Raw genomic sequence first — 20,651 nt, 5'->3', positions numbered from 1 at the left:
TCAAATCGAGACCTGTCTAGTACAAGTAAGTGATTAAATTCACGGGAGGCACAGACGAACAGCTTGTACAATATGATAGTGTTTAAATTTCATAACTATTGAAATTTAATCTGTAAGCGAGCTGATTTAAAAGCCGTTCATTCTAATGTACCATTGCAAAAAATCAATAACGTTTTCCTTCATTTATATATGTCTTGTACCTCGCCAATAATGAAAAACGGTTTATACGACTGTATACTTTACAATATCTCTGTCAATCAATGGGTTTTAACACGCCATTTAATGAGAAATGCTTTTATTGACTTAGAGGAACCCATTTATAAAGCCTTGTACGGGAAGCACGTTTTCAAACTAACAATAATCGGTGGATTTTTTTTATTACTGACCGGGCAATAAGTACGTGATGAGTTCGACAAGCTTCCACAGGGAAAAAAAAGATGGTTTATGTAAGAAAAATAAGTATAACATCTAGTTGTTATAGTAATGCATCGTCTGAAACCACTGCCAATATGTATATATAATTAACGATCCTGTTCCATATAGCCAGTATAGTAGAGCAGGAGAGTTGGCCCGGGGGTCCGAACACCCCCCCCCCCCCCGGCGTGGAAAAGTTCCCACAGTAAAATTCTAAAAAGGCCTCTGACCCCCACCCCCCGAACACACACACACATATATATATATGCAACTGGCATTATATATTTTTCTCATGAAAATATATTATTACGGGTATGGGGTATATTTTTATTATGAAAAAATATAACGTCAGGTGCACTTCCTGAAAACTTATTTTGGATCCCTGCATGGGAGATAGCTACCGTGCACTGGCGTCGGAAGCAAATTGAAAGTGGGGGGGGGGGGGGGGCTAGACTAATCCTCTGAAATATTGAGAAAAAAGTAATTCCCAAAATCATGGAAATCCTAATCCGTGGGGGGGGGGGGGTTAGTATGCTTCTGATTCCAACTTTTCAATCTTTCAAGGTAAATTTAGAAACAATAATCTTTCTTGCGAGAAAAAGTGGGGGGGGGGGGGGGGCTGAACCCTCTATTATGCTACGTTTCTAATGGTTAGGTATAAATTTGCAAAAAAAGTGGGGGGGGGGGGGGGGGCTAAGCCCCCCTTAGCCCCCCCCCCCCCCCGTTCCGACGCCTATGCAGTGTATGCTAACTGTGAAGGTCGTGGTTAAACTAAAGCGATGTTGGTTGATTTTTTTTTAAGAGAGCAGTAGGCTATTTAAAGTGAGAGACTAGAGGAAGTTTGTTTTACCAAAAGCTAACACGGGACTTTTATTATGAGACATAAAGGACTGGCATTTTTACGAGTTAAAAAGACAGCAATGGCAAAGAAATGATATATTAATATATAGATTATGCTCAAACATACTTTTGTGTAAATGTTTACAAAGCAAAGGCTTTGTGACATGTAACTAACAAGTTTAAGATAAAAAGACGTAAAATGATTCATTGATATCCCCTTAAAAATAACAAAGTCAAAAATCACTATAACCAAATATGCTGAATATGATCATGAATAAATAAAAGGGGGGAGGTCAAATTGCATCCACTTTAGTCCTAATTTTGCCTGATAATCTAAAAATATGATTGCTTGCATATATTTTCTTTATAATAATACAAAATAATCATATATACCTCACTTTATATATTGAGTAATAAAGTGTTTATATACATGTATCTAGGCAAAAATTAAGGAAAATGTGGCATTTTAAAAACACACTGTTCAAAATTTTTAATATTACTTTCTTACATTTTCTTAAAAAATACATGTAACATAAACATGTAATAAAATAGCTTTAAAATTTGAATACACTCCTATATATAGGCTATATATCATACGTAGTTTTTACCTATGATATCAATATCAGGGACGTAGCATCCGGGGGGGGGGGGAGGGGCAGGCCTTCACTTTTTCTCCTCAAAACAAAGATTTTCTTTTTAAATTTACATATAAAAATTGGATTATCATGGAGTTAACCCCCCCCCCCCCAATCCACACTTTTTGGGACTGTAAAAATTGACATGAAATAGATAATTAAAACGAAATTAAGACAGAAAAAGAAGCTATAGCCCTTATAATCCTAACCCTAATTTATAACTTAACCAACAGTAGTAAAAAGCAATTAATGCAAATAAATCGATTCTTGATCTGAAATTACATTTTGGGACATAACCTTCTATGAGACCTAGCGACTAACCTAGCGGTCCGTTTAATAGACCTACATAGATATCTACGACCTAGCGGTTAGGCTAGCAGCTACGATCTTGAACACAGCCCAGTGGTCTCGTCTCCTACACTAGCATTCTGCGCCCGATGAATTCGTCACGCTTCTTTTTTGGGGACATTGTCATGAAAAGTGTACTTACGCTGTCCCGAGTTTTTGCTTCCACCACTTTTTGCTTGATATTTCGATAATCATAAATACCTTTGTGCTAAAACTACGTTCATTCATTAATATGAAAAATGTCCAGATTATCTGTTTTGAAACGCCCCCTCTACCGCTTCAGGTTTCAATACACATCCAAAAAATAAAAAGTCTACGGGGATTTTGCATTGCATCAGCCATTAATAAGCCCGGATGATAACGCTGAAAAGTTGCGAGAAGTATCCCGAGTACTTCCGAATGGAGAAAAGATGTAAACATTTCCCACTTTTAATCTCCGTAAAAATTTGTTTTCGTTCCTGTGAACTTTTATGAGTAAAAAAAGAAAATTGTTCAATGACGATATCTTGGACTTATTCCGTTTTATTGATTTCAACTGCATTTCTATCACAGGTATGATTGTGTATTTATATTAAAAATCATCAAAGAGTGATGGAAGCAATAACTTGGGACAAACCATAGGATGTTTTGGTTTGTTGGCACAGCCACATTAACTCATACCCCCGCATTGATTAGAACCATTTTAAGAAGACCTTGGACTTTAGGTAGGACGTAACTATCTAAACAAGTTAGAAATGACGCTGGTTTTAAGTAAAATATATACACAGATTGCGTAGTCTCAGCTCAGAAGCCAGATAAACCATGTTGATTTCAAAGAGCCATGGCTGAGTGGCCAGCAAGGAAATAAACTGCCTACGTCATATCACTGTTTCACCAACTACCCAAAGTTCAAGCTTTGTTAAAATGGTTCTAATTCTTAGTCATACCAAATTGGAGAATGACTCAATTTTGCCTGCAATTCGCATTACATTTTTTTTTTTGGGGGGGGGGGGGGGTCACGAGAATTTAATTTAAAAGATGTATATTCTATGTAATATCTCCATTATCAGTTAATTAAAAGTTCTAAAATCAATAACAAAATGCACACATCCATCGCTGTTCAAGACTTTGATAGTTAAACGGAGGTCTTGTTACAAAACCATTCACGGCGACTAAGGGTCAATTAGAGCAAAAAGATATCGTAAACATGGCCGCAAAACAGTGCTAAAATAACCCATAAAATAGCATGTACAGATGTAAAGTTAAGCTCTACAGTAAATTATCTATACCGCGCATCAATTTCCAGTCAGTCAGACCCCAGAGAAAAAATGAATAAAGCATATGTCATTCACATCAGCAACAAATCCAAATATCGGACGAACCTTTCCAGCTCAGGTCAGATAAAGACCATGTCTCGTAGAATAACTTATACGGTTTACAGCTCATAATTATAACAAAATACTTCGTTCGAAACTAATTACCGCTTGTCTGGAAGTCTGAAGCACAAAACAGCGCATATCTGTGGGTCATGAACATTCTTGGAAGAAGTAATCTCAATCAATCAATCAATCAAATATTGATACATGATTTACAAATGTCACTGTAAATTGCACAAACAGGAGCGGAAGAAATTCAACACAAAAGATTTTGGGTATTACATATTTTTAATATATTAAAATATCACATTTATAATATTTAAAAAATTATAGTTAAATATGATGAAATATGCAAAAAAAAAAATGAATAAAAATTGGATGGACACGGGTTGTGTGCAAACTAACACTAAAGGACAGGACGGAGTGCTGAACAACTCACCAAAAAATAAACCCTCCTTAAAACTCAGGCAACCTATCACTGTAGCTCTAATTATTCTCCGAGTTTCCCATTTCTGGATTACTAAATGATATGCTTACTCTGTGTTTTTCTCCCTCTCACACTCTTTGATGACTAGATTAAATTACCAATAAAAAAAAAAAACCTTCAAATCTTTTAAAATTCCAACTTAATATTTTTTTGAGAAAACTAAATCAAAAAGAATATTTTGTTCAAGGTATTGCAAATCAAGAAAAGACAAATTAATGCCGAATTTTCCCACATTAATACGAGTATTTGACATCTCAAGGGGCTCCCAACAGAATTTGCAATAAAAATCACCACAACCTTGTAATGTAAATCAAGAAAATTTTTCAATTAACTCATATTTCTCAAGTTCATAAATAGTAAATACACAGATCTCATTGTAAATTAATCTTTAAAAATCCTAGTAAATAAGTTTTTAAACTAAATGAAATAATATCACAGAAAATGTGTAACCTGTATAAAAACATATATTGCATAAAACTGAGTACATGTAAACATAGAGGAAAAAAGTAGGTCAAATTAACCTAATTTTTGCCACAGAACACTATGAGCTATTATCATTCTTTAGTATTTTATACACTTTGTGTGATTCATCAATTTCAAGGTCACCAGTTAAAAAATAAATATGCGAGTAATAAATGTAGGTCTATAATTAAATGACAACAAAAAATAATGATATTTGATTAAACTCCATGCATATTCAGAATATTGCATATTATTTCATACAGGAGAGAAAAAAAGGAGAGAATTTAGCTTTTCATTCTCTCGAAATTTGTTACATATTCTGCGAAAAAGCGAAACTAAGAACCTTCATAAAGAAAATTCCAAGAATACGTAAGCACTCAAGAATGGATCAGTAAATATCTCCAATGGAAAAAAAAAAACATGACGTTGAAATGACCGCAGTGTCTTATCATGGCTGAAGGAGAATGAGTCCAAGAGTTCAGGAGAAGATGAATTAATGAGATAATGGAGGAACAGGCTATACATGGTATTTTCTCTGGAGTACTTCTAAGTAGTCTGCGTTGGATTTGGCATATGAGGAATTCATGGAGTCACTATGTAGGCGAATCACGGGTTTACTGTTGTCATGTGGTGCTGAAACAGACAACAGACAAAAATTAGCAAGTCTCACCGAAAATGAAGACTGTCTCTCGTCAACTTTACTTGATATAGTAAATTTCAGCAGATTGTGCATAAAGAAATAAACATTTAAAATTTGTAAAAAAAAAATTTCAAGTATGTGGTATATCTTTTAAAATTAGAGGAGCATGGAGATAAACAAGTTTCATCATACTGCACAGGGGGTTTATTTGTTAATTGTATTTTGATAACAATGAGTTGTTAGTACCTTTTGGTGAATGTCAATGTGGTATTACAGGAACAGTAAATTGGTGGGTGTACGTGATTTCAAACAGCAATTATATATTTCATTTATTTCAAACCCCCTCCCCCCCCCCGCCCCCCCCACCCCTCCTCCTATCTTTACTCTCCAAGCTGCTTGCTGTAGAATGACATCATCCACTTATAATTTCTAGACATTGATTCCTATACCGTTAACAACAGCTTCGCCTCAGGAAAAAGACTTGCTCCCAGAGAACTGGAATCTTGCTGACTCCCTCAGTGGTTTACATTAATTGTATATTAACATGTACATATTTTTTCTAAATAAAAATTTCAAAGGATACGTGTTTACTTCTAGGTTTACTCTGCAGTTTTGTAATTGTTCATTCGTTTATAACGTTCTTAATTTTTAAAATGTTTTCCTAGGGGAGTTACATGCTTCTGTATCAACTTGAAGAAGTAAAGATAAATGAAGATAAATTGCTGTTTGATGGGTTCATCTTAACACTAAAGAATAATCAGAAAGAGTACAATTATCTCTAGGACAAGATTCTAAAGCAACACCACACGTGTCAATCAAGCTAAATCTGTGTGACCTTACCACATTACAACAACTTGACATCAAATCGTATTCCTACAGATTACAGAAGTAGCCATTTTAAATAGTAGGTTAAGCAAACTAATGATTTTAATTAACAAACTAATGGTCATTTTACAAATAAATGAAATGGAAATTCAAATTTTAGTTTTATTCATATCAATGTTTGATAGGATCTTTTTCCCCTATTTATACAAAGACCTTTATGATAAATAAAATTTGTAAGCCAGGCAATTCCAAAATTGTTTGCAGCCTGTTTTCTTCATAATTGTTGAATGGTTTGAAGGAAATACTTGCTTAAATGAACATATTAGAATAGGCAGAGATGTATCAAGTGAACAAACCACTCGTAAATGCATGCTAACAACAAACTTAAAAAATTTCATGATTTTATAAAAACTTAATATAGGCATTCAAAACAGTAATTAGAATTTTATAATTATTTGAAAAAAAAAAAAATCCAAGAAATTGTTGAAGTCAGATACTTTACTGAATTTTCCAAGATTAATGAAATATGCTTTGATCTATTTAAGAAAATGAACTCATCACGATTATTATAAGATGAAACTAGTAGCCTTACAGAGAGATACGGTTAATACTGTTAAATCAGTTGAATGAAGATTATCAAGGTAAGCAATAAAAAAGGAGGATTAATTTGAACTTTTGTAGTTCCAAAAATATCTCCAGAGTGAATTCCTTTTGTGAACAAATTTATAGTAAAGCAATAAAGTGAAAGAATTACACCTCCTTAAAAATCTTGAGAGTGACATTGTTTTTGTGGAGGAATTAATGGGGAATTTTATTGGGAGGGAGTGGGGGGGGGGGGGGGGGAATAGTGAAAAAAGATTGCTTTTTGATATTCCTGGACAAAAAGAAGAAATATATGCCTCAGTGACCATAAAGTTTTTAGAATTATTACAGAATTTTAAACCCCCACAAAAACCTGTGCCTATTAATAAAAAACTTGTTTGAAATCAGATCAAGGGAGCTAACTCTTGCTGAACGTACCGGCCTCTAGGTGTTTGTTGATGCTGCGGTCTAACTCTGCCTTCAGCTTACTGGTGAACAAGTCCTCGGTGGTTCCCGATATCCGACTGGCGTCCAGGAGCTGGCCGTTGAGCGTCCCTGAGAAGGTCAAATTACCCAGTGTGTTCAACGTTCGGTTCTTCTGTTTCTCTAAGCTGCAAATAATTCAACACATGCAGACAAACAAAAATTGAGTAGAGGTAGAAATACCATACAATGAAAATGCAAAAGAATGTGAACACTGTAACTCTTGATCAGATGTATACTCTATAGTATACTCTACAAAAATACAGAAAAATAGCAAATAGGAGGGCTGGATGGTCGTGGCCATTTCTAGACTATAATTATCTCCATTAGAAGAAGAGTTCTGTATAAAGATATAGGAAATATTTAAGGTGGAACGCTACCTCGTCACAACATGTCTGACATCTGTTTGAAATGCTATTTGGTTCCTGATTGACAGCATTATATTGTAGTACAAAATAGCTATACACGGTTCAATTGAACTCTTCTAACGAGGGAGATGAGATAAGAATGAAATCACTAAACGCTTAGAAAATATGTCAATTTCCTTCGTGATTAAAGCTTTCAACTAACTTTGATTATCAGTTGTTATGTACAGAAAACATGAAATCAAAATAATATACTGTTTTCATGCTATTGGGAATGCATATTTGTCATGTCATCTGCAACAGACGATCATAAATATGTGACGGATTATCGATAAAGGTAAGCAGATATAATATTTTCACTTGAACTAAAAACATTTATGTATGATGAATATAAAACTAAAGTACCGTAGTACCATCTCGTGTATTGATCCTAACTTAGCAAATGTAAAACGTTTGCAGTATAAGACTTGCAATGAAAGTTTGACATAATTAAACTAATGTATTTTAATTAATATAGATTTAGCTAGGTAGCAACAGCAGTACGTAGTGTAAGTCCGGATTTGCAAGCCAAATGAGGGAAACGACAGACTCTGGAAGAGACTGATATTTTTAAAAATTCTCTAAAAATAGAGTACTATTGTACTTTGAGGTCTATTATTGTTGAATACTGTGCCTATTATTAGTAACAAATGCATGCAACAAAAATCTCCACACTTATTTGGTGTAGGGATCCCCCCAAAATGTTAAAGCTAAAATATATGGAATTTTTCATTATCAAATAATAGTTCATAACTTTAAAAAATCATATCTAAAGTAGATATGAAGTTTAATTTGTCGATCACCCAGCCTCCTTCAGCTGAGCACATTAGCAAACACCATAGCAAACGGCTCTTCTCTGTAGTACGGAGAACAAAGAAATTACTAACTGCATATAGACCAAAATTGAGAGGGAAACTAAATGTGAGATTGAAAATCATTTCATTATCAAAAAATAAAGAAAGAAATAAATCAAGCAGGGATTGAAGTGAAAAATTTAAATCTTTTAACCACTGAATCTAAGCATCCAATTTAAAAACAAAAAAATAAACGTGCCAGCTCCCGCATGCCTGTATCAGTGAGGGGCGGCACTTACACTAACTTGGACTTGTAGCTGAAGGCCTTGTCTGAGGTCTGCATCAGCTGGTTACTGAGACGCATACGCCACTGCATCTCGCTCTCATACAGCTCGCGGTAACGCTTGGCCTCCATCTCGCGGCTCTCTCTCTCAGCCACCGCTTGCTCGTACTTCAACTTCAGAGAAGAGTTCTCCTCCTGTAAAAAGGTACAGAGTAATGGCAAAACTTATCAACTTCTTTGCAGCTTATGCATGTATTGACAGACTAGTGTAATAGCAAAATTATCAACTTTTCACAGCTTATATTCAAATTGACAGTGTAATGGAAAACTTATCAACTTCTTTGCAGCTTATACATGTATTGACAGACTAGTGTAATAGCAAAATTATCAACTTCTTCACAAATTATATTCAATTTGACAGTGTAATGGAAAACTTATCAACTTCTTCAAAGCTTAAATTGACAGTGTAATGAATTCCAATGTCCCAAGTTATCTCTTTAGTTAACAAGCGTGTCTGGGTGTATTTACGATGGGGCGAAACCGTTTGCAAATATTGAAGGGCCAAAATAACGCTGTATACAGTAATTTGATCTGGACTAGTACTATCTAAACTTTTCACTTTAAAGATCGTGGTTGTGCAAATAAGACACATATTTTTACCTGAATCTTTTTGTGATCATCCCTGATCTTGAATTCAGTCTCATCTCGAGACACGTCCAGTTTATCCCTTGCTCGAGCTTGTTCCTCCAGATAATTGTTGACGTCCTCGAGTTTCCGATTCAGTTCCATTCGGTATCGAGCTTCAATTTCACGTCGGACTCTCTCTAGATCCTCCCTCTCAACGTAGTCTGATCCCACCTTATTCTGTGTAAAGAAAAGGAAAACACAATTATCACAACATTAATCTGTCAACCTCCTAGCCAAACTCTGCAATGATTTAGTAGCTTGACAATCCAAAAATTACCTTTGCAAGTGCAAGAATATACCAAAAATTGGATAAAAAATATCTTAAGATTGCAATGATCAAAACTTCAACTAAATCAATACAGAGAGAGATATCGCTTGAATTAAATTTAGTATGCTAAGCATAAGAATTGAATCTGCAATTATGAAATCTTTTTTCTTGTGGTAAGTAATAAAATATGAAAGAGGCCAGTAAGTTTAAGTTACTGTATATTAGAAATTCACTAAGTATGTTTTTATTTTATTGAGAGCAGCACAGTAGTTTGAGTACTGTTCATGTTTTTATTTATTTTTGACATTAACAGGTACTGTTACTGGGTTTAGCTTTAGGACTGTCATTAACATTCTTAATCAAACAGCTGTACTGCATGCAGCAAGATTCAAAGCAATATTTATCTTATCATCAAAAATGCTTGCACCATACTTTATAACTGAATACATATAATTGTATCAATCATATTATGTAAGTTCATGTACATGTATTTGCAAATTAATGACTAATATAAAGATTAGATGATAATTAAAATGAATATTTACATTTTTAAATGTCTTTGTCTGTGATAACATTATGAATCAATTCTGAACCGCAAAACCCAATAACTTCATAAAATATGAGTGACACAAAATAAGTGTGTCTTATAGCATAACCGGTATTGGCTGCGCCGCGTAGTAATACATAGCATGTGCTACATAAAAAAAAAAAGGTTTTAAAATAATGTTGTTTTAAAGGGTTCAAATTGGAAATAATATAAATATAAGTAATAAGGAATCATTCTTTGAATATTATGAGGTGATGGTTTCGGTCAGAACTGGTCAAATCTATCATAAAGGTCTTCGGGCTTTATTGGATTTAACCACGCCCCAACCGAAATTATCACCTCATAATATTCAAAGAATGATTCCTTATTCCTTAAATAAATTCAATGTACTGTGAACCAACTTTTATTCGCATGCGAGAAAATTACGTGAGTTTTGCGGGAGTCTCATTGTCACAAGTATTTCTCGCCGCGGACCAGATTTGAATTACCATTGTAATTGAAATATCAGGTGTGGATAAGGCTAGGTCGCGAAAAATTACTCGCCGCAAACCACTTAATCTCAGGTAAATTGCGAGATATAGTTGTTGCAAACTATAGTTGGTTTAAAGTAACTGTCGCTAAAAGCTGGTACATGTTTTGTGGTGAGAAGTGAGAAGGAGAACTGCTGTATCAAAGTACTGCACATGCTAAATGTTCATACTAGAGGAAATGTATAAAGTAAAATAATTTCAAAGTGGCTCAATGTTTGACAGGTGTTTAACACTCAGTGAAAAATCATCAAATGCTGTGAAATAAAGAGCAATAGAACCAACCAACATTCTCAAGTGCATGCATCCAACCAAAAGAAAAAAAAATAATCCCCAGAAACTTCTCAATGTCAATACAATCTCTCTGACAGACAAGAAGCTGCAAAATAATAGAATATAATGATGAAAGTGTTATGCTTTGTTCCTCAAAAGAACCCAAACAGTGAACCAGCATCCAATCCCATCATGCAACATTCACAATGGCAGGAGTTGATACCTTATACTCGTCATATTCCCTCTGCAGCTTATCTTTAGCAAGCTCCAGCTTTTTAAGCAGCTTTTTGAGCCGCTCATGCTCAGTAAGCTCATTTTTCAGCTTGAAGTTCTTGGCTTGCAAGAGCTCTTTTTCTTGTATCTCTCTCTCCAAGTTCAGCTGTAAATCTTGAAGCTGCAGGGTTGACAATGATAGGGTCACAAAATGTATGGCATCAAATACAATTGTCAAAGAGGGAAACTAGGGAGTAATCATGTTACACTTGATGTAGAGCTAGTCTTGCACGACCATTGATTAAGCATCCATTACAAAACAAAAAATAAATTTTACTGATTGAAATTATTTGGGGGTAAAAATGTAAAAAAAATAGCTAGTAAATGCATGATTATTTTACCCATATAGGGATATAATAGACAATATAACATAAGATATCTAAAGTGTTTATTTTCCTTGCCAGACCTGACCTGTAAAATTCTGAGGTTTATACTGGTACATTTACAATGAGTATCTAACACAAATTTCATAAAATCTAGATCCCAAAAAGTTTTTTGTTGATAACTAAACAAAATACATGAAATTTAATAAATCCCTATGTAAGTTAACAACTTTTTCAGTAAAAATCTGTAAATATTTGAGAAAATAAAAATATCAAAGACTCTATCCAGAGCATTGTTAACCGATTTTAATAAATAGAATACTATCTAAAGCGCAGGTTGAAAAAATGAAAATATGAAGATTTAAAACTTGATTTTTCTGTATATCATTTAAAAACAAAACTCTGTAATGATATTAGAGAACACTATCGAGTTGGTTGTTAGCTGTGAGACAGTGCATTGAGGACCCCGGCGTTACCTGTTGTCGGACCGAGGACAGGGTGCTCTCCATGGTAACGCGCTCTCTGTCAAAGTCAGCAGAAAGGGAGTTAATTCTGGAGTCGTGGGAATCAATGCCCTGAAGGAAGCAGGAAAGGGGAGGTAATGACAGACATGGAAACAGACAGGGGAAGTCACTGCTCCAGGACCATAGGTCTGGTAATTCATTTAAAACCTTCTGTATTGTGGTTGAAGGGTGCTGGGTGGTCAAATACAGGCCTTACTTTAATAATCTTCAAACTTGACACCATATTTTTTACATGACTTAACCCAATAAACATCTTGGCACCACAGAAACACTTGCACTATGCTTTTTTATTTATTTATTTTATTTATTTAACTTCAAAATTAACCAGCTTCTTGAATTTCTTTGTCTAGAGGGTATAATTTTGTAAAACAGCCATGACTAGTGAACCTGGGTAAATGTTTAAATTTCCTGGCAGTGATTTCCCCTACAGTACAAGAACAAGCATATATATAAAGGGGATAGACAAAAGCAGAAAAAGACAAATCGAGATTAAATCAAATAGTTCATAGATCTAAAGTCTTCTAAATATAAAAACCTGGCTATAGAACGTGATCTGTAGACAGCTGATTTTAGAAACTGACTACATCTGGCTATATGACTAGGGCTTGACTATATAGCTAACAGTATCATCTAACAAATACTGTACAGTGTCTAACTATATATTCAATAGGAGATCATACATACACTGTCAATTGTGAAATTTGCATCAAGCTCCTGAAATTCAATACCTTGAGATAAAATATTGCATGCAAGTATGCTGAGGCTGTTACGCATAGCAGAAATAGAGTCCGACTTAAACTATCGATAAAGTTTGCCAGATTGCTAGCGAAGACTGGCCAAGTTTTGCATAGTGCTTGATATAGCAGATAAAATTGACAAAGAGCATATTAGGACTAATATTTTATTCTTCTTTAAAATCCCCAAAAAGTATTCTGCACACCCCTCCCTTTCCTAACTGCTTGCTTGTTGTATTATACAAAACAGAGGTATAACATCAATGTGAGAGAGGCCCCTGGGGGTAGGGATCACACATTGGGGGGGGGGGGGGGGCAGTAGGGTGGACACACTCACCTTTAGCCTCTTTTTGGCAACCTTCAGGTAAGTCTTCAGACTGGCCACTTCTTTCTGTAACTGAGTATTTCTGTTGAAACAAAATCACGGTACAGTTTATCAAGATTTACTCAGTACATCAATATAGACAAATTACATGAATGGAGAAGTCTCAAATGAGGAGTTTTTTTTTTTTTAGCAAGAAACCTGTGTTAGTTAATTTAAGAAATGTTGATTTCACGTATATCTAAATTTAAATTACTGATCTCAAGATTTTTATAAGTATCAGTTAGCAGCATTACAAAAGAACTTACGACGAAGTAGTAAATATTTTCAGTCTTGTGGAATGATCTTTGAAAAACATAATTTTTATAAAACTATTCATTTACCGGTATCCTTTTTATGATTTCTATAATTATACTTCAAAGTCATAAAATTCAAATATCAAATCAAATTGATTAGTTTGTGATAAATCAGCATTCATTAATTTGGTCATAAGTCGTAAGTTCTTCTGTAAAACACAGCTCTGGCTTGCTATATTATTATCTGTTGTAAAATTCTTTGTGTTAATTTCACTTAAAAGGAGCATGGTCACGATTTTGGTAAAATTCTATTTTTATTATTTACAATGCTTTAGAAATACATTTCTAATGATCAAATGAAATTTGAGAGTCAATCATAGATTCATAAGCAAAATACAGTTCTTACAATTCTTAGTAATGTAAACAAGGCTCGTGCCCTGTTTTTGTTTACATAGGTTCAATATACCAGTAAAAATCTTTTTTCAGCTTATTTGTCTATCTTTTTATTTATTTTAAGCATAGATAAAGAGTTCCTAACGTTTAACACATTTGTTTTAAGTTTAAAACTGAAATTGTTACTTCAAAGTTTAAAATATAAACAAACGCTTTGTTTACATGGCGAAGGATTTCATGCTTTGTAACTTGCTTATAACTCAACAAGAGACACTCAAATTTTGGTTGCCTCTTTAAAATGCCTTTCTGAAACATTGTAAATATTAAAATCGGATAAAATTGGATTTTTGACAAAAATCGTGACCAGGCCCCTTTAAAGACGTGACACGGTTATCGTAAAGATGTAACACGGTTATCATACTTGTCAATTTCTGCTTCCAGCTTCATTTCCACTGTCCGCTTGGCTTCAACCGTCTTTCTGTGCTTTCTCCTCTCCTGTAAAAATTTTTTTTTTTAAAAACTTTCATCCAACAAATCATTGCCCTCTCCTCATTTTTATTTTTCATCAGTATGCACTCTAGAATGCCTTGTAAATTAGGTTTTGATAAGTTTAGACAAAAGGTACTAAACAATTGTTTTCCCTTCATTAAGTGTCCTCCACACCTTTGGGAGAAGTTCTGCATACCAGCTTGAATTTCTAAATTACTTAGAGATACGGATTACTTGCATGTGTTCGACTTGACAATGGCAGAAAAAAATTTAATTTTGGGAGAAGAATCAACTTTCAAAACTTCATCGCTATTCATGAAAACAAAAGTCCCCGCTGTATTTGAACTAGCTAGGGACCTGTGGGTCAATAGAACGAAGCTACACCCATTGCGTGACAGAGATAGAGACTAACATTTGGCAATATATTAAGCTGATTATAATGGGTTAAAATCGCCATGGTGTGACGTACTGTATAAAAAGTAGAAGTCACGGGGTGTCGAGGATCCTTAAGCAATCAGGTTGCCGTGGTGCATCAGTTAGCGGTATCTTTCTTACCGCAGGGGCATTATACGTACAGTATGTGATTAAAATATTTAAAATCTTAATCAAATCATATATGGAAAATTTACAGTATTACATTATTTCAAATTAAAATGAAGGTGAATGAATTCCGACCTCTTCAAGCTGAACAAAGGCATCCTGCTTCTGCTTTTCATACTGTGAGATCTGAAATTTAAAAACTGGGTCAGTTTGGCTCATCGTTCCAGTTAGTAACCGATTGTATGCACAGATCCACAGTAAGTTTTTGTCAAACATCTATAACTGTTCGTTTACATCTAATTTTTTTCTCAAAGCTCTACATAACTGCATAAACTAAAAGCTTTAAATTAATACATTTCAAATTTCAGGATTTATGCACTGTAAGTTAATAAAATATGCTCTCTTAAATAAAATACTTTCTCTGAGAATTTACCAACTGAATTACTATATATTTACAGTAAAAATATTGTTACCATTAATTACATGAAAAGAATACTACATGTAGTTTACAGTACAATAAAACTACTGTACAGTATAGTGAATATGAATATGTTGCATGGATAGAGCTTTTGCAGTCTGAGAAGTTACCAAATTTGAAAAAAAATATCAACAAATTGAACTGTACAAATATTCACATTCACATTACCCTTCAAGCTTTGGTCTATATTATAGCGAACAGTAGAATATAAATAGCAAAAAGATGGCGCTGTAACAGAGAGTTCAGTAGACTCAGAAATATAGAGGTCTGCATGCTAAGTCACCCAGCGTCACAAATACGTACCCGCAGCCCGAGTTTGGAGCGCGATATCACCTCTTTTTCCCACAAGTCCTTGTGCTCCTCTGCTTCCTGTGCTATCAGCGACTTGGTCGTGCTCTCCTCCTACAGACCCCAGAAATTATCGTACAGACAGGGAAGCTAGAGAAGTGCCCCTATCATGTTTACAGTACTGTAGATTCCTTATTTTATGCGAGTGCTTAATTCCGCCATTCAACTGTTTTTTCATCAAATTGCGATAATATAAAATCGCGAATGCTGAATATTAATAATAATTTCTTATAGTCCGAAAAATATAAGCAAGATTTAAAAACAAATAACTTGATATGCTTCTTGCGATTTTATGCGGACATTAATTCCTCGCATATTTTAATTTGGAATTTACAGTAACTATAGAAAAACCAACACTAACACAGAGACACAGGCCCCTTGTAACAACAAGACTTACAACTAGGAAGAGAATTCAAATTATGAAGGTTATATTTTCTTTCTCTACACAACACAGTCTATAAATAGTACTAATTATTACAGGGCTCATGTTTGTCAAAATTCAGTCATTTCTTGACACTTTTATAAGTCTAAATATAGAGCCTGCGGTCAAATTAAGAACATTGCTAGGATACACTTACTAGTTGTAAGCTTTCTTGTTAATGGAGCCTCAGATTTTTAAGAGCATGCTAGAGTATCAAACACATCATTCCATATGTCATTGAGTGTTTACATAAGCACAAATGCATTTCTACTTTCTATGAAAAAAAAGCATGAGAAAAGAGTTAACAATAAAAGAAATGCCCATTAAAAATCAATAACTCTATAACCAGAATTTTCTTTCTATTCTGGAAAAATAGGGGAATTACCAGATTACACCCTTCCAACCTAGCAATTAATTTATCCCCATACCAATAATAATTTATGCATGGTACTGTAAAAAGCTTTGCAACTCCATACTTTGAGTAAACTTATATTTACATGCAATGAGGCTATATATTTTGGAAGGAAAATTCCAAGTTTATAGGAACTGTTACATTTATATTCTACAATTATATAATAATAATCATGATTATTAACCTTATAAAATCTCTCAAACTTATAAACAGAAGCAAATTGGAATATTCAACCACCACCCTATGATAGAGAAGACCAGTAGCATGCAGGAGATATATTAATACAAGCTAGAAACAAGCTGCACTAAAGGAGAACAAACTACGATCTCGTGAGATAAGCTGGTGAGACGATTGAGCTAGTGACTTACATCTGAGCCAAGGTCAGTGACGGAGACATGCTGAATGAAACAACATTTATAATGACTCGTAAACCACATTCTATTTATAATGACTCGTAAACCACATTCTATTAATAATGACTCGTAAACCACATTCTATTAATAATGACTCGTAAACCACATTCTATTAATAATGACTCGTAAACCACATTGCATTTATTCACAAAAAAACTAGATCATATAACTAATATTTGAAAACTGAAACAAAGATCTGTTCTGAATGCAGTCAAATTAAAAACTTATGGCCAGGAGTGAATTAAGCTTAGATGGGCAAACTGGTGAAATGGCATTTAGTAAAAGATCTTCTTCATACTTCTAGTATGTTCTGCATCTTAGCATGCAATCTCAGCATGCAATCTTTTTCTCTAAACGCTGGCTTTTTTATAAATTATATAATCTTGATACAGGTACATTGTAGATATATAACAATTGAAAGTTCTTCATGAAACAAATTAATATATTAAGTAAGCTATTCAAATGAGTACTATACTGTATAAAATCTTACCCCTAATTTGTCCTCAAGATGGGAGTTGGTTGACTTCAGATTTGAACACAATGCTTCCAAGCTGTTACGAACCTTAAAAGAAAAAAATAAACGAACCACATTTAACGATCAGTTTGTGTAAAATAAACTGAATCCTAGCCGACAGTGATCGACCGAGAGTGTTACCTTCTGCGAGTCGTTGAGGTCCTTCTGTAACATCTCGACTCGCTGCCTCTCGTGTTTGACCTCCGCCTCCAGTTTGGCATTCTCAAGCTTCATGTTCTGATAGCTCTCTTCCAGCTCAGTCTGTTAAAATAAATCTAAATTCGTTTGAACCCCTAGAACATTAGTTTTGTTTCAGCAATTTTTATTACAAATGAAATGTATTCTTCATATGTACATGAATAACATAACATCAGTAGAAAGGTAACACTGTTGGGGGATTGCAGTAAATACCATACTGAAGAATTTATTTTGTTTCAACAAATGTAAATTCAAGTATAATCAATATTCCCTTTTTTAAACATTGATAAATAATTTATTTATCAAATAACTAATTTGCTAAATGTTTTAAATACACAGACACTTTAGAGCAAAAGAGGCAGCTTCCAGCAATGTTTCATTTAGGATTAAGTTTTTATGGTGATCCTGCAACTCTGTGACCTATTAACATTGTGACCCATTGACCTCTAAGCGTCATGTGACCCCTGTAACCTGCTGACCTTTGACTTGTGGACGGCCTCCATGTTGGCGGAGCTGTTGAGGAGTTTCTGGGTGTTGTTCTCCTCCCTCTCCTGGATCCTCCTCAGCTGCTCCTCAACTGTCTGGTATTTACTCTGCACCTCGATGCACTTCTCTCGCTCGTGATTGCACTTTTCCCTGTATCTCTCTATCTCCATCTGGAGCCGCGTCTTTTCCTCATCCATACTTCTCCGTGTCTGAAATGTACAAAATGTCTGTCAGTTGAGAAAAATCTTCCAAATCTGTACTTCTCAAAGAGAAAGTTAAGTCGTCAAAACTTGTTAGCTTCTAGATAAGTTCTATAACTAGAACTTTTCATAAGTATTCATAAAAGTTGAAAAGATCATCTATAAGGATTGCTCATTGTTAAATCTTATGAATAGAATCTGGATATTTTCAAAATTATAGAGTAAAACTCTACCCAATATTAATTTTTTTATGCTGGTTCATAAAAACGAAGCTTATAAAGTAACGTCTGCTTACATGGTCGAGATTTTGATAATTAGCTTCCACGACAGAAATCTTCCGGATCTGGTCCGCAATCTCACTGTTCAGACGGCTGTTTTCTTGCTCGAGTTGACTCCGTCGAGCCTCCAGGTTACGGTTCTCCTCCTTGAGTCTGGAACACTGGTCCGACAAATTTGAGGTTCTTTCTTCCCAGTGAATTTTCATCTGAATAAATCGAACAAAAATTTAATGTAACTAAAAAATGTTCTCTTAATTTGAAAATACATATATTACAAAAAAAATCCTTTTTCAGCCAATTCACACCATATGTCTAGAAAAGCAAATTTGTAAATTACTCTCTCACAATACATCTCTTTAATCAGGGAACATGTATGATCTTTCAACAATTTTTCTATGCATGCTGGCAATGATTTTGTTACACTGACTTTATCTGAGTCGGCCTGCATGCTGGCAATGATTTTGTTACACTGACTTTATCCGAGTCGGCCTGCATGCTGGCAATGATTTTGTTACACTGACTTTATCTGAGTCGGCCTGCATGCTGGCAATGATTTTGTTATACTGACTTTATCTGAGTCGGCCTGCATGCTGGCAATGATTTTGTTACACTGACTTTATCTGAGTCGGCCTGCATGCTGGCAATGATTTTGTTATACTGACTTTATCTGAGTCGGCCTGCATGCTGGCAATGATTTTGTTATACTGACTTTATCTGAGTCGGCCTGCATGCTGGCAATGATTTTGTTACACTGACTTTATCTGAGTCGGCCTGCATGCTGGCAATGATTTTGTTACACTGACTTTATCTGAGTCGGCCTGCATGCTGGCAATGATTTTGTTACACTGACTTTATCTGAGTCGGCCTGCATGCTGGCAATGATTTTGTTACACTGACTTTATCTGAGTCGGCCTGCATGCTGGCAATGATTTTGTTACACTGACCTTTTCTGAGTCGGCCTGCATGCTGGCAATGATTTTGTTACACTGACCTTTTCTGAGTCGGCCTGCATGCTGGCAATGATTTTGTTACACTGACCTTTTCTGAGTCGGCCTGCATGCTGGCAATGATTTTGTTGTACTCCACACTCTTGTCCCCGCCCTGCTCAGCTATACTCCTCTGTAGGTTGTCCACCTGTTGTTTCAGGGTCAGGTTCTCGTGTTGTATGGATGAATGTCTACAACAGACAACAGCCAATTACAAAACTATTACAAAAAACATCAATAGATTACAAAACTACAAAAGACTACAACAGATAACAAATCTATGATAGACAATCAAAGATTACAAAACTAGATCAGATGACAAAAGAATACAAAACTAGGACAGATGACAACTGATTACAAACAGACAACAGCTGACAACTGCTTAACAAACTACGACAACTAATTAACAGACTACAACATATGACAATTGTTGAACAGACATAGGACAACTGATGAAAAGAATCTATCAGATGATGACTGTTAAAACCTATCCTTCTCAGTAAATCTGACATTCAGGAGTACATCAAGAATTTATCACTAGTTGCTTCAACCTCTCTGAAAAAGGAGCCTATTACTAAATGATATATGCATGGAATTATTGACTTGTCTACTTGTTTCACTTAACAACTTACTTTTCTTGGAGCTGATCAAGTTTTGCCTGCAACTTATTATGTAGCTCCTGCAAAAGACAAAATAAAAAGGGGTGTTTGATTAATAGATTAATGTGATAGTAATCAATAATATCAATTAAATTAACTTAAAATGATGCTACATTCAATAACATGCATATCATCTAAGTGAGACACTTACCATCTCATTGTGACAATAACAATCTCAGCGAGACACTTATTATCTCAGTGTAACATTTACAATCTCGGTGAGACACTTACCATCTCGGTGTGGCATTTTTCCTCGGAGGCCGTGTGGGCACTCTGTATGAAGTCCAGGTCTTTCTGAGTCTTGTTGAGCATGTTGTTCTTCTCCAGCAGTGTGGCCTCAGTCTTGTGCAGCTACAACAAAAACAGCACCAATTAGATTACACAGTCAGGCTCTTACCATGGGAACTGTTAGCTCTCCCTCAGTGAAACCTTTGCTGTCTGTTGCAATAATCTTTCTTTGGAAAAGGTCCAACAGAATCTTTAAAAAGCTCTACAAAACTGATGAAATTT

At 34.8% G+C, this 20,651-nt stretch overlaps 1 protein-coding gene across 21 annotated transcripts in view; it reads right to left on the bottom strand.

Moving 5' to 3' along the window:
- Positions 1–3,861: 3,861 nt before the first annotated feature.
- The window catches only part of LOC105330944 (ankyrin repeat domain-containing protein 36C), a 70,607-nt gene continuing 53,817 nt past the window's right edge, over positions 3,862–20,651 (bottom strand). For 10 of the 21 annotated variants that reach the window (XM_066082881.1, XM_066082875.1, XM_066082874.1 and 7 more), the window contains 18 exons: positions 20,373–20,492; positions 20,115–20,161; positions 19,535–19,673; positions 18,514–18,702; positions 18,012–18,227; positions 17,476–17,595; positions 17,311–17,382; positions 16,776–16,805; positions 15,530–15,628; positions 14,884–14,934; positions 14,141–14,214; positions 13,046–13,115; positions 11,927–12,025; positions 11,078–11,248; positions 9,213–9,416; positions 8,569–8,747; positions 7,027–7,199; positions 3,862–5,174 (listed from right to left, as the gene is read on the bottom strand). In XM_066082881.1, coding sequence (XP_065938953.1) covers positions 5,059–5,174; positions 7,027–7,199; positions 8,569–8,747; positions 9,213–9,416; positions 11,078–11,248; positions 11,927–12,025; positions 13,046–13,115; positions 14,141–14,214; positions 14,884–14,934; positions 15,530–15,628; positions 16,776–16,805; positions 17,311–17,382; positions 17,476–17,595; positions 18,012–18,227; positions 18,514–18,702; positions 19,535–19,673; positions 20,115–20,161; positions 20,373–20,492 — 2,169 coding nt within the window. In that variant the 3' untranslated portion in view covers positions 3,862–5,058. Of the gene's footprint in view, positions 5,175–6,021; positions 6,055–6,503; positions 6,543–7,026; positions 7,200–8,568; positions 8,748–9,212; positions 9,417–11,077; positions 11,249–11,926; positions 12,026–12,658; positions 12,689–13,045; positions 13,116–14,140; positions 14,215–14,883; positions 14,935–15,529; positions 15,629–16,775; positions 16,806–17,310; positions 17,383–17,475; positions 17,596–18,011; positions 18,228–18,513; positions 18,703–19,534; positions 19,674–20,114; positions 20,162–20,372; positions 20,493–20,651 lie in introns of all 21 variants that reach the window. The other 11 variants (XM_066082888.1, XM_066082887.1, XM_066082886.1 and 8 more) reach the window with 11 other exon arrangements.

The sequence above is a fragment of the Magallana gigas genome, chromosome 4, assembly GCF_963853765.1.
Source record: "Magallana gigas chromosome 4, xbMagGiga1.1, whole genome shotgun sequence".
Taxonomy (NCBI): domain Eukaryota; kingdom Metazoa; phylum Mollusca; class Bivalvia; order Ostreida; family Ostreidae; genus Magallana; species Magallana gigas.
This window is presented reverse-complemented; position numbering and strand designations above follow the sequence as displayed.